Here is a 12,827-nt window from a genome sequence, read left to right as displayed (position 1 = left end):
AAAGCCATGGGAGGAGGAAGGCGCATTTGGGAATTTGAAAGGGCCTTATTGGCTCACTGGCACCCTGCACTCTGCCCTGCCTGTAAGAAAGCAACTACGCTGTTAAGAGTTCAGGGAATCACACACAGAGCCCACGCCAGAGCTGGGAAGAGCCTTCCTGGAACATACAAGCACAAAACAGGGCCAGACGTACCCACAGGCTGGCTTTAGAGAGCTCAGCTTCAGGGACCGCAGTATTTGCATCTTCTCACAGCAATGCTGAAACTTCACATTCCCGCTTGGGCGAGCACCGAGCCTGACAGGGCTGCCTGGTGACTGGGAGCACAAGCAAGCTAGAAGGGATTCGAGTTGCATCATTCATTCAAGGGGGTCTGAGAGCCTGCTACAGCCACACACAATAGCAGGCTGAGAGGATTTAAGTGTCCATATACTGCTGAGATAAAGGCTGCTTGTAGAGGATCTTTAGGCAGAGAAGGAAAGCCAGTCCCAGTGCAGCAGTCGGCACATCCCAGAACAGGATGCCTGGTTTCAGGATCATTGGCTCCCCACCCCATCAAGCTCCTAGGCCCTAGTCTCATCTCAATACAAGAGCATTTAAAGTTTGGAGAAACGAGTTGGACATCTTCACAAAGAAAAGCACACGATCCAATATATCCTAAAAGAATGGAAGCTAGAAGTAAATAAGGAACTTCAGATTCACTACTTTTGTATCATGGATCTTTTGGGAATGGTTGGACTCAATGATCCAGTGGGTCCTTTCCAACCTACTGATTCTATGATCCTATGCCTTTCAAGCCCCTTTAGCACTTTGGGAGTGTCTGGGCATATGGAGCAGGCGAGACCGGAATGAGCCAGAGCTGCTTTCCCTGGGAAGGAATCCCCCATGCCTACAGGTTCCTGCACAGGTCACAGGACAGCACGAGCTGAGCTTTGGCGGACCTGCTTCAGCACATAGCGGAGAGCAAGCAGTGAGGAACGGTGTCGACAAACCAGCCACACCACCTCCCCAAAATGTAATCCCCTGTCCCAGGGCCCCTCCATCCCCTGCTGCTCAGGGGAGAGATGGTGCAGCTAATTAGAAGGACACCTCGTGCCTGGTCTGGGAGGCTTTTCAGCATCAAGCAGCAGGCCAGCACTATCGGCCGTTTGAAGAGTCACACCTTACAGCGAGATTGGGTAGACCTGCTCCAACCAGTACGTTAAAAGGGAGATTGTCCAGATACATAAGGCACGAGAAAATAAAGGTCAGCAAGGTCAACTTACAGTATGTCTGTGCTACAGGAGGGAGGAGAGGGGGAAGAGAAGAAAACACAGTGAAATATCACTAAGCACAGCACCTCTAGTGAATCCTAATGGGGAGGACGGCGAGGGAACAGAGGATCCAAGATTCACTTTGACCAGCGATTGCGCTAAAAATAAAACTCTCCTTGTTTACAGAGGGATATTTAAAGGATGAGCTAATGCATCTAAAAGCACACTTTTCCTGTTAGTGAAGACAGCCCTCAGAGGTGACAGTGATGCTCCCTTCCCCATTTAGGCATTCTGTTTCTTTGACAATAGCTGCCTCACCCTCCGCATTAAATCCTGACTTTCTCAGGGCTGTTTTTCACGTCCTGGTTCTGTACGGAGCCTGCTGGACAGGCCGTGGGATGGTGGTGGTGTACATAAAAGGCAAAAGCTTTCGAAGCATTCCTCAAAGTGAAAAGCAGTGGAAGCATCTGTATTCAGCCCTCAAAAACATATCATTGCCAGACAAACAGGCTCTGTAAAAATAAGAAAACACGTAGGGCCAGAGACTCTGAACAGGGCCGAGAGCTTCTTCCAGGCCAGTAGTGAGTCAGAGCTCTTCAAGTCATGATCCCTCTACTTCGCTTTTCCCACTGTGGAGCAATATTTGTCTTTCCTAAAGGAGTGCGGTGGAGTTACTACACATAAATGTTTTCAACGTAGGAAGGGCTAAAAAAACCCAACCCAGTGTTACCCAGCCGAAAGAATCCTACAGACACCGAGATGAAAACAGACCAAGTACTTTTTCAGTAAAACTCCAAGACAAATTCCAGTGGCTGCTCAGCTTCCCAGGAGACCAGAGGGTTTCTTGCAGCAGAAAGTTTGATTCCTTTGATCCAAGATGCTGCCCTGCGAGGCGGGGGCTGAGGGACTCCTCCTGGTAGTGCTCTGTTCACCTTGGATGAACTCCACATGAACAACAGGAGAAAGCTGCACAGCCACAGCTTTACTGTAAATGAGGGCAATGATACAACGCAGGGAAAGATCAGACTGCGCCGCCCTAATTCCTGCAGCGCCTTTCCTAAGGCTGCAGCCACTGGCTGTCGTTAGAAGCCAGCTCTGCGGCGAGGCAGACCTTTAGTTTGACCCGTCAGGGCCATTCTTGGGAATCATTCTAGGAATATGGATTTCAGCATGACCTGAGGTGACACAGGCTGTTTGATCCAGCAGCCCTTTTCCAAAGGCTTTACATAATTGGGATAATAGGAGCTAGAAAGCTGCAGTGATTGCAGATGTGAGAGGAGGTACTTTAATTTATTCCCTTATTATTTCTGGCAGAAGTAGGAAAGATGCTGGGCTTTGACAACTGTGGAGAGAACGTGCTTCCAAGGTGCTGTTCACCCCTTCACCTCTTCTGGTGAGGTGAGCTGCATTGCCAGACACTGCGACCACAGGGGAAGCCAGAGGCTTTTGAAGAGAAGGTTGGCTTTGTAAAGACAACAGTGGGTTGGCTTCACTTATTTACTCTGTCCTGGTAGGCCCAGCTGGCTTCAGGCACCTCACTGAACCTGCTCCGCAGGCACTCACCTGTGGAGTCAGGCAATTTCCCCATTACTAATAGGAACCAAGGATAACTGACTGATACAACACAGGATGCAGAACCTTGCACCCTAGTTCACATTTCCAGGCATATTCCTTTGATTTCCCAGTCCTAAGTTCAAAGATCCCTCCCAAACATGATTTCTAGATGACACTAGGAATAAACCCTTACAAAGCAGACACAGAAAGGGATCATGTGAATCCTCACACAGAACAAGACCATGACAAGCGCACTGTAAGTAACAACAGCTCCTGTGTCTACAAAGGAAAGGCGGGACGTAGCAAAGCTGCCCTGCAGGCATGTGGTTCTGCTCAAAGCAAACAGTGTGTGAATGGAGCCCTAGAACAGGTAAACTGGGGCTCGGCATTTATGATGCAACGTTCTTGGCAACTATCCTACAGAAAAGGCAGGGCTGCAGCTTTCCTGGGTAATTGGAACGTGACCATGGATCAGGGAAGAAGTAAAAAAGCGTGCAGGGAAGGCTCCCCTTAAAAAAAAAAGCAAACAAGCAGCCAATCTGCAGCGCTGGGCACTCGTCCTTACTCATGGTGGGGATGGAAAGGATCCAATTCCATCAGCACGTGTAACTTGGTGATGGGAGTTTGCTCAACCCAAGATCTTTAGCAGCTTTTCAGATGAAACATTTCTGAAATGGGGGTAGGAATTCTTGAGATACTGGCACAGCTGCATTCATGCTGCGTGCGAGGTTACATACCTTGGGAGCCTTGCACAATGTCACTTCTGTCCTTTATTTCATCTTCTACAGGTCTCCCTGGTCTTAACCTATAGTGCTTCCCACATAATTCAGTACACATCTCTATAACAAGGATAAATGCGTGTGAGTAGCTTGCTTCAAAGAAGCAGACTTAATTAACTTGCTGCAAGTTACCCACGGATTCCTATTTGTGGTATTACAGGACCAGAATGAAAATGCCTAGCAGGGTAAGGGGAAAAGGGAAAGAATGAAAGGAAATCCTCCACCTCAGCTTCCCCCTCACGAAAACAGGGACTGTAGCACCGTCTGCACACAGAGGAGTAATTGTGCAATGATTCCTGTTTGTAACTCACACATTTCCAAAGCACTTAGCCCTTCCAGTTGTAAGACGACGCTTCCATTTACCATCTGCCACCAGATGACATGGATTCTCTCCTCACACAATTACTTTGAGAACAGTTCTCAGCTCCTTTCCACTTCACCATCCTACAGCAAAGGCTGCTCCTCCTGAACAAGCAGTTTTCTCTTCCACCAAAGACAGTGTAACCAGGTTTCACACAGAGAGAAAACAAGCTGAGACCACGGCCACCAAGGAAGAAACCACAGGGAGGACAGCAGCACATGGCACACACACACAAAATGACACATTAATGTAGTTACTCCACGCAGTACAAACAAGGACTCAAACTACAGTGACTACAGTGGCTTAAACCATGGGGACATCAATGCTTCAACTATTCACTAAGGTCGCACACCTCCCACCTCTGGTGGCTGTGATGCCACAGTGTCTTCCAGTAGTCTCAGGTGTTTATATCTAACAGCACAATCTAACGTGAGACATTCATACGAGGACATACGCAGTAAATGGTTTGGGAAAATTCAATTTGACCGATACCAAGTGAAGACTTGTGCCTTGCAAGGCAGAAAAGAGAAAAAGCAGAAAGAAAATACCTGCAGGTATTTCTTCAAGGTCAAGCCCCTGGAGAAACTTTAACAGCCAGGGCAATCAGTATGTAGAAAGGAAACGCTTAGTGGTACGAGGCTATTGGAAAGGAGCACTCGTCCCCAAAGCAAATACATCTATATTAAAATAATAATAAGCATACCTGGCAACTGTTTACAGTTTCTTCATTTTTTTTTAATTCCCAAAACAGCACTGCTGAGGAATCAGGAGGATGGGCACATCCACAAACAACAGGTGAGAGAAAGGAGAAAGCTAAGGCCACGCTAACACTGGAGTTTAAGGAGAAGGATTGTCTCTACACCCACCCCTAACCGAGACCATGAGCTCTGAACGTCTCCAACAAATGGCTGCAGTCACCTCGAGTGTGTCACAGCTCCATCTCTCTGCTGGCTTCCAACCCCAGGAAGCCCCTGGTGCTGAAACAGGCTCAAAGCTGGGAGCCAGAGAAGTTAGCGCCAAGAGGGATGATGCTAGCATTTCATCATGTAGCACAGCTCCTAGAAGCATCCACACCCTCAGATTTACAGAATTCTGCAAGAATAAATGAACAAGCACTTACTTGTCACCGCTCTCTCAAGAGCTGTGACAAGCGGCACAGCACAGTCAGGGCCAAGAGGCAGCACTAGACCTCAGTGAAGAATTTTCTGGTTTGCAGATACTGCAGAGGCTGCCTCTCAAGCCTCTATAAATGCACCTATCGCTCTGGGTGCAACAACAGCAATGCAGTTTACACTACACAAGCTGTGTGGTACATGAAAAACTATATAGAATTTAGTAAAGCTAGGGAAGCCAACTCCTAGCTAGCGGTAGGAGTTACTATCTTAACTCCTTAGAAGGATGTCTGTCAGGATGGACAGGGCTCTGAGCAACCAGATCAAGTTAAAGATGCCCCTGCTCCTGCAGGGCAGCTGGGCTAGATGACCTGTAAAGGCCTCTTCCAACCCAAAATATTTTATGCTTCTATGAAGTTTGTGTTCTTACTCTCAAAGTTTCCAGACTACATGATGCAGCAGTTTCATGAAACAGGTAATTTTACCATGGGAAGACAAACAAAATATAGACTTGGTAACGGGAACAAAAAGGTATATTTGAATCTTTGATTTCCAGCAAATTACAAGGACTGCAAACCTACTGCAAGCTAAACATCTTTTCTGCCATCCTCACCTCTTATGAAATATCTTCCAAACAGAATTTAGTAATACTTTCTGTGCACATCAAGTTTTACAGACACAATCATCCTTGCCAGATAGTCGGCTACTGGACCTGCAAAATGTGGCATCTTACCTGGCCCACAATGATGTTACAACAGATACAGAAGTCCCTTCCCGTAGTGGCACTGACTTAGGCTCCACAAATCCACAGGAAGGTGGCTGAACTTCAGCATCAGGTGCTAAATCTCAGTCATGAACTTAACAAAAAAAATTCCAGGCAAGTTTTAGTCTGAACCATGGCACCTATGCCGTGCAGAGGGTCAGAATGCAGCTCTACATCAGCTGGCAAGGAACTCCTTTCGCATCCATTGCATTTGACCTACTGGCCACAGTTGACACTGGGATTGTGAGACTACTGGCATGCTTGAAATACCTACTGATGTTGCTTTAAATTAGATTGACAATCGCGAGTTTCTCTGAAAAAGCCTCACCAACTTGTTCATGTCAGAAGAGGAAGACTCTGAAGGATCTCAGTGGTAGCATAAATCATTCAAATAAAATAAAGTGGGACATTTGTTGTGAAAGCCAAGAGAGGAGTGCCAAGAAATGCGGTAGCTGCTTGCTGTGGTTCCAAGAGTCCTCCAAACTTTCATCCATTTCAGAAGAATCCTGTTAGTGTCAGAGGCTATTTTCATTAATGTTACTCTCTCTAATTAAATGCAGATCTCAAAAAGGCAACCTCGGTCTTTCAACATTAGCCATACAGTGGGGATTCTACAAAGACCCCTTCCTTCCACTCTGATCAAAGAAATGCCTATTTACTGATACGGTTTAGTCATTTAATCCACCTTTCTGGAAGAGGAGGAGAAAAAAGAAAAAAAAAAAGATAATTCTTCAAAGCTTCACACCCTTCTTGTCCTGGCAGATTAATTGCAAGTAACGATGCTGCAGAATAAACCCATCTTAAAGAGACAAGCATAAGATGTATTTTGTACTTGCTTTGCTTACTGTCTAGTACCTGATGAGTACAAAATCCACCCATAGCTTCGCTTTAAACAGCTGGTCAAACAGCCAAACTGTCAGACTTAAAGTAAAACCTTAATATTAAATAAAGATATCCCTGCTGCTTTCAACATACACAATTTCCAGTTGAAATGGTGACACCGAATACTCTTTTATGGACTACGGCTATAATTTGACAAGCATTCAAGGCACGTGTTTATAAATTTTTTGCCAAACCCTGGATTTGATAGCATTCTCCTCCTTTAACTCACAATGTACTCAGGGGGGTGTCGGGCACTTACGCTTCCATATGACATGTGCTATTAGATATGACTCAACTCTGCACTGACTGCTACTAATTCTTCCATCGTTAGGCTGTTCATAACAACAGAGACAAATCAGAAATACATGACCATTCTGCTGGTATTCTATGCTTGCAGGAGGAGAGCCCAAAATAGTATATCAGAAGCAGCACAGGAAGTTTAAAGAAATGTTAAAGAAGATTAAAATACTGTAGCTTTGGAAGCAGCAGACATTGCTGAAGCAATATTGGGGTTATCAGTGCCAGATTAGCATATATAATTAACAAGTGACAAAAGGCTTCAGAAGCTAACAATCAAATCACTAATTTGACACTGAAGAGCAGAAATAAAATGCAACCGGCAGAGCTTCTCAAGCTTCTGTGGAGCAGATTATATTGTCAAGAAATCAGGAAATTACAGAGTAAACTCTTCTGTAGCACAGAGAGGGGCTGTGGCAGCCTAAGTGTAAAAATGTGGGTAGGAAGAACGGTTCAGGCACTTGCGAAATGCCAAGCAAGAACCAGCTTGGGTCTGGAAGCTTATCCATTGTCTCCCTTATCTACCAGAATTTACTGTAATGCCATTAAAAGACCATTCACATGTAAGAAATCTGCAAATTAACACCTGGAAATAAGGGATTCACAGGTTATCTGTAACTGGGCAATGGGAAAATTTTCATCCTCGAGCCATCTCTAGAACACACATTGTGTATTAGGGTGTTCTCCATGATTTTTTAATGATTTTTGTTCAGATTTTTCAGTTCCAAATTAAGAAATGTTAACATAAGTGGCAGCCAGCTGTAAAGGAGAATCTGACCCACTCATACAGACGTATTTTCAGCTGGATACTCTTCCACATTCCTTGTTCAGGCCTGGACACCACCTCTTCAATGACAAAAGACAAGACTGAGCAGTTTGACATGAACCTGCTTGTGCTACATGAAGATGCTTCTGCAACATACATAAACAAGTTCTCTCAAAACTACACTTGCCACTTAAATATTTTAATAGTCTAATTATTAATAGTGTGTATTATTTTAATTCAAAGTCAAAATAAATTGTAGAAAATAGCACAAAAAGATACAAGTATGTTGGAAGTGCAGTGTGAATGTACATTCCACTGTGATGCTTTCTCAGAAAAAAAGAGGAGGCAAGAAAAATATTATGGATTCTCTCATTTACACACATGGCTTCAAACGTGCACCTGAGACAGAGCACAGCATCCATAGTTTAATTCTTTGCCATGTACAACACTGATACTGTAATGGAGATGTCATCGAATAGGTCAAGTCAGGACCTAGCAACTGTCCCTCCACCTTCTACAGAAGGGGTAAGATTGGTTTAGATGAGAACACAGTGAAGGAACTCAAATTATTGGTGGATTTTCATGCAGATGCACCAATGCTCAGTTTCATGAACTTTAACCTCGTGTTCAAAAATGCTTGGATACCAGGTGAACTTTGTGTTTGTCATCCCTTAGCATTTGGTTTTATGATTTATCAGCTCCAAAAGTACTGGCCATCCAACCTCACAGCATGCAGTTTATGAGTTACCCAAATAACCCAAAGCCTGAAAAGCTTTAAGTCAAACTACCTCAAATTCTAACAACTGGGGAGCCCTGGCTGTTTCGTGGAGAACATAAAACAGGCCACGCTAATGATGAACAGCTTGACCCATTCTGGTACAGGAAGACTTCCCTGCAATGAATTCCCACACTTTTATTTGGCAACCATAATAAGCATTCATGTTGTCTTAGGAAAAAGTAGTCCTGCATACCAACTGCCTGTAGATTACAATTTTGACAGCAGAAAATACCTATTTGTAGTTAAATTCTACTTACCACCCACCCTGTTTTCTTCAGCACCTTAAGGCAACAAAATTCCCCATTCCAACTATTTTTTTCTTCCGTTCAAGACCGCTTTTTATTTAGATTATCTTAACGCCTAGGAATTCAAATTCTGTACTTCAAGGTGGCAAACACTGAACAACACATTATTTATTCAACTGTTCAAACTCAGCAACAGTCAAAGTGGAAACAACTAACTTTTGTTACTTCTCCTCTTACTAGAAACCAAGCAGCCAATTGCGTTTTATCTTGAGATACAAGCTTTGCAAAAAAATACAGCTGGTACTGTTCTAGACCACTGAGTTTTGGCTACATAATAAGTCAACTGTATTCCAGCCTAGGGCCTCACATTCCCCTTTTGCTTCCTAAACCATTCTTCCCCTCTTTGAGATAATTCGTTAACGTATGCTTTAAAGCATATGCACAAATAGGCCATTTTTCCTATCCTAGGGCTCTTGGAAAAAAATAATATTTCACTGGGCAGGGGTATGTTTGGAACAATCATGTAACAAAAGTCACTTGTTAGTCCACAGAAGTTTTGCGTGATTAGCTAAGTCCTTGAGCCAGATTTACTTCATTTATTGTTCCTAGTTCATGATGTGGTTTTGGCACCAGACAGTAGAAAAGCCAATTCCAAAATTCAAAGTCACAGAAAACTAACTTGCTGAAGGCAACGCAGGATGAACTAACATTTTGCAGCAAAGGAGACAAAAATTTAACCCAAAGCGTAAACAAAATAATAGCCAGCGGTGTAGGAGTGAGCGAAGTTTAAAGAAGAAACACATGGGAATGACACAGATTTGTAGAAATAGTAACTCTTTTCTTGGTGTTTCAAGATAAGCATTCAAGAACAAACTCTGCTTCAGGAGAGCAACTAATCACTAGCCAAAGAAAGCTGGAGATACATTACTTACTGGAGAAGCTTAAGTGGGAATGAGACCTGGCATCGAGGAATTTCATGCTGCGATCCACCCTGTCACTGAACAGATCTTGCCGGGGGCAAGTCCTCTTTACCCTGTATTTGTTTCCTGAGCAGTAAAATGGGAACAGAGAAACCTTATCTCACCTATTTTGGGAAAGCTCCTGCAGATGAAAACTTACTTATTATTAGAAACACGTTCTCAAAGGCTTTGTCAACTACAATATGTTCTCACACAGGAAAACTTGGATATAAAACAGTAAGAAAGTCCATCTAATCGATGCTCTAATTCTGCCAGCTTCTGAGCAAAAAATACGACCAGCGCGTGCATGCTCGCCTCTCTTACCAGTGTCACTGAACAAACCACACTGCAGACAGGCAGAAAAGCTTTAAAACCAGATTTTTCACAAGGCCTGACTTGAGGCATGAAACCCACCAGCAGAACTGTTTTCTAAACCTGCAAGAGCTTTCTTAGCTGGGTTTTTATTTCCTTAATAAACCCACTACACTTTGTTAAAGACTTGGATGGCAAGTCTGTGTGTGTCCACTTGTGATTAAGTTTGTAAGAATTTATCTGGCAAATAGATAAGTTTGAAACTTGCCCAAGGTAAGTACAATTTGCTGTCCTGCCCATTACTTATCTTTTCATACTAGCCAGCCATAGAACGTATTTATCAAAGTCCCAGTCAGTTTGTTTATGAAGATATTTACAGGCAATTTATCTTCCATAATGACCACATGCTGCAACATCTGAATGCCTGCAACTGATCCTCAGAGGGTGAAGGAATCTAGCACAATCCCCCTTTGGGCAGCACAAGCAAGCAGACTTCACAACCCCAAAACGAAAAAGTAAAAAAGCAATCTGACTGTAATTTTGTATAGCAAATAAATGCTTTATAAAGCCCTCACAAAAAAATTATACTCTCTCCCAATATACACCGTCACTACGGCACAAGAACTTACCAGGGGAGTGGAAGACTGACTGAACATAGAAAGGGAAGAAAGAGGCAGAAAATGGTCCTGTATTTGAGGAATTTGGATGGGTGACTTTGCAGTCACTGAAGGAATGAAAAAATCAGGCTTCACTGGCAAAAGAGCAGACCTCAAAACACCAGAGATGACAAAAACTACAGCAGGAGAGACGTGTGTGCCATGGCAGATTTTATTTGCCCTAAATTCATCACAGCATCACTGAATGTCTCTGCAAAGCAACACCTCATGAGATATAACATTTGCTACCAAGAAAACCCAAACTGGTTTTGAGCACAGTATCAGAGCGTATAGAGCCGAGACACGTCTCATCTCAACGCGGGTGCTGCAGCACAGGCCACGTTCAGCACCAGCTGCTCGTGATAGATATTTCCCAGCGACACATTACGTTTCACGTAAGCGCACATCTCGGCACTGCAGGGTTGCACAAGGATGCTGCCCAAACACACTCCTGTGGGAGGGCACGAGAATCCCATTCCGGCACACAGACAAAACACACGCTGCACTCCCAGGAATCAGAGCACCTCACCAGCCCATAACTGGCAGCCTGGGGATTTTTTGCTCATTTTTGGGGGGATGGGGCCACATTTCCTACTGATGCTGTTCGAAACCAAGCCCCCAAACCAGTATGCAGCCAGTGTAGTGGAGAAGAGATGGTGCATCTCCTACAAAGCAATGGGCGCAGATTTCTTGGGAAAGGTGATGGTGAGCAGGGCAGTGACAACTGGAGCGGGGCAGGAGGTATCTGAAGGTACCTGGGGCAGGAGAGCAGGTACCTGGGAAAGGACAGCAGTGGAGTGGGCACCTGGAGAGGGGCAGGAGGTACCTGGAGCAGGGCAGCGGGAACCTGGAGAGGGACAGTAGGCAGGACAGCAGGTACCTGGGGAAAGGACAGCAGTGCAGCAGGTACCTCGAGAGGGGAAGGAGGTACCTGGAGCAGGGCAGCAGTGCAGTGGACACCTGGAGAGGGACAGCGGGCACCTGGAGATACCTGGGGCAGGAGAGCAGGTACCTTGGAAAGGACAGCAATGCAGCGGGCACCTGAAGAGGAGCAGGAGGTACCTGAAGTGGGGCAGCAGGTACCTGGAGAGAGGCAGCGGGTACCTGGAGAGAGGCAGCGGGTACCTGGAGGTACCTGGGGCAGGAGAGCAGGTACCTGGGGAAAGGATAGCAGTGCAGCGGGCACCTGGAGACGGACAGTGGGCAGGACAGCAGGTACCTGGGGAAAGGACAGCAGTGCAGTGGGCACCTGGAGACAGACAGTGGGCAGGACAGCAGTGCAGCAGGTACCTCGAGAGGGGAAGGAGGTACCTGGAGCAGGGCAGTGGGCACCTGGAGGTACCTGGTGCAGGACAGCAGTGCAGTGGACACCTGGAGAGGGACAGCACGCACCTGGAGAGGGGCAGGAGGTACTTGAAGTGGGGCAGCGGGTACCTGGAGAGGGGCAGCAGGTACCTGGAGAGGGGCAGCAGGTACTTACAGACACAGAGACAGGCCACCAGCTTGGCTGCCTCATCAGGCACCGGGCAGGTAGGGAAGATGGGCTTGAGCAGGTAGGTGGCAAAGACCAGAGCCACGATGTACTGCGAGGAGGGCCGGATGATGAGCAGCTCTATCCAGAGCTTGAGGAAGGCGGGCAGGGAGCCGTACACCTCCAGCATGTAGGCGTAGTCCCCGCCGGACTTGGTGATGGTGGTGCCCAGCTCGGCGTAGCAGAGGGCGCCCACGATGGAGAAGGCGCCGCACACCGCCCACACCACCAGCGACAGCCCCGGCGAGCCGGCCTCCCGCAGCACGCCCGTGGGGGTGACGAAGATGCCGGAGCCGATGATGGTGCCCACGATGATGGCCACGCCGTTGAGCAGCGTGATGGAGCGCTGCAGGGTCACCCCCTCGCCCTCGGCGGAGCCGCAGACGGAGGGCGAGCGGGCGCAGCCGTTCTCCTGCGCCGCCTCCAGCATCTTCTCCATCGCCTGCTTCTCCTCCTCCTCCGGCGGCGGCGGCGGCAGCGACGAGGCCGAGCCCGCCGGGCTCCTCTTCTTCAGCATCCCGCTGCCGTTGGCGCTGCTGCCGCCCGACATGCTGCTGCGGCGGGGCTGGGCGGAGCGGCGA

General features: G+C 46.6%; 1 protein-coding gene across 1 annotated transcript in view; it reads right to left on the bottom strand.

Moving 5' to 3' along the window:
* The window catches only part of SLC7A5 (solute carrier family 7 member 5), a 42,135-nt gene extending 29,308 nt beyond the window's left edge, over positions 1-12,827 (bottom strand). Inside the window, exon 1 of the mRNA XM_069868285.1 lies at positions 12,196-12,827. Within this exon, the coding sequence (XP_069724386.1) occupies positions 12,196-12,796 (601 nt within the window). The 5' untranslated portion in view covers positions 12,797-12,827. The remainder of the gene's footprint in view (positions 1-12,195) is intronic.

The sequence above is a fragment of the Phaenicophaeus curvirostris genome, chromosome 14 (genome assembly GCF_032191515.1).
Source record: "Phaenicophaeus curvirostris isolate KB17595 chromosome 14, BPBGC_Pcur_1.0, whole genome shotgun sequence".
NCBI lineage: Eukaryota > Metazoa > Chordata > Aves > Cuculiformes > Cuculidae > Phaenicophaeus > Phaenicophaeus curvirostris.
Note: the sequence above shows the minus strand (reverse complement) of the source record. Positions and strands in the feature narration are given on the sequence as shown.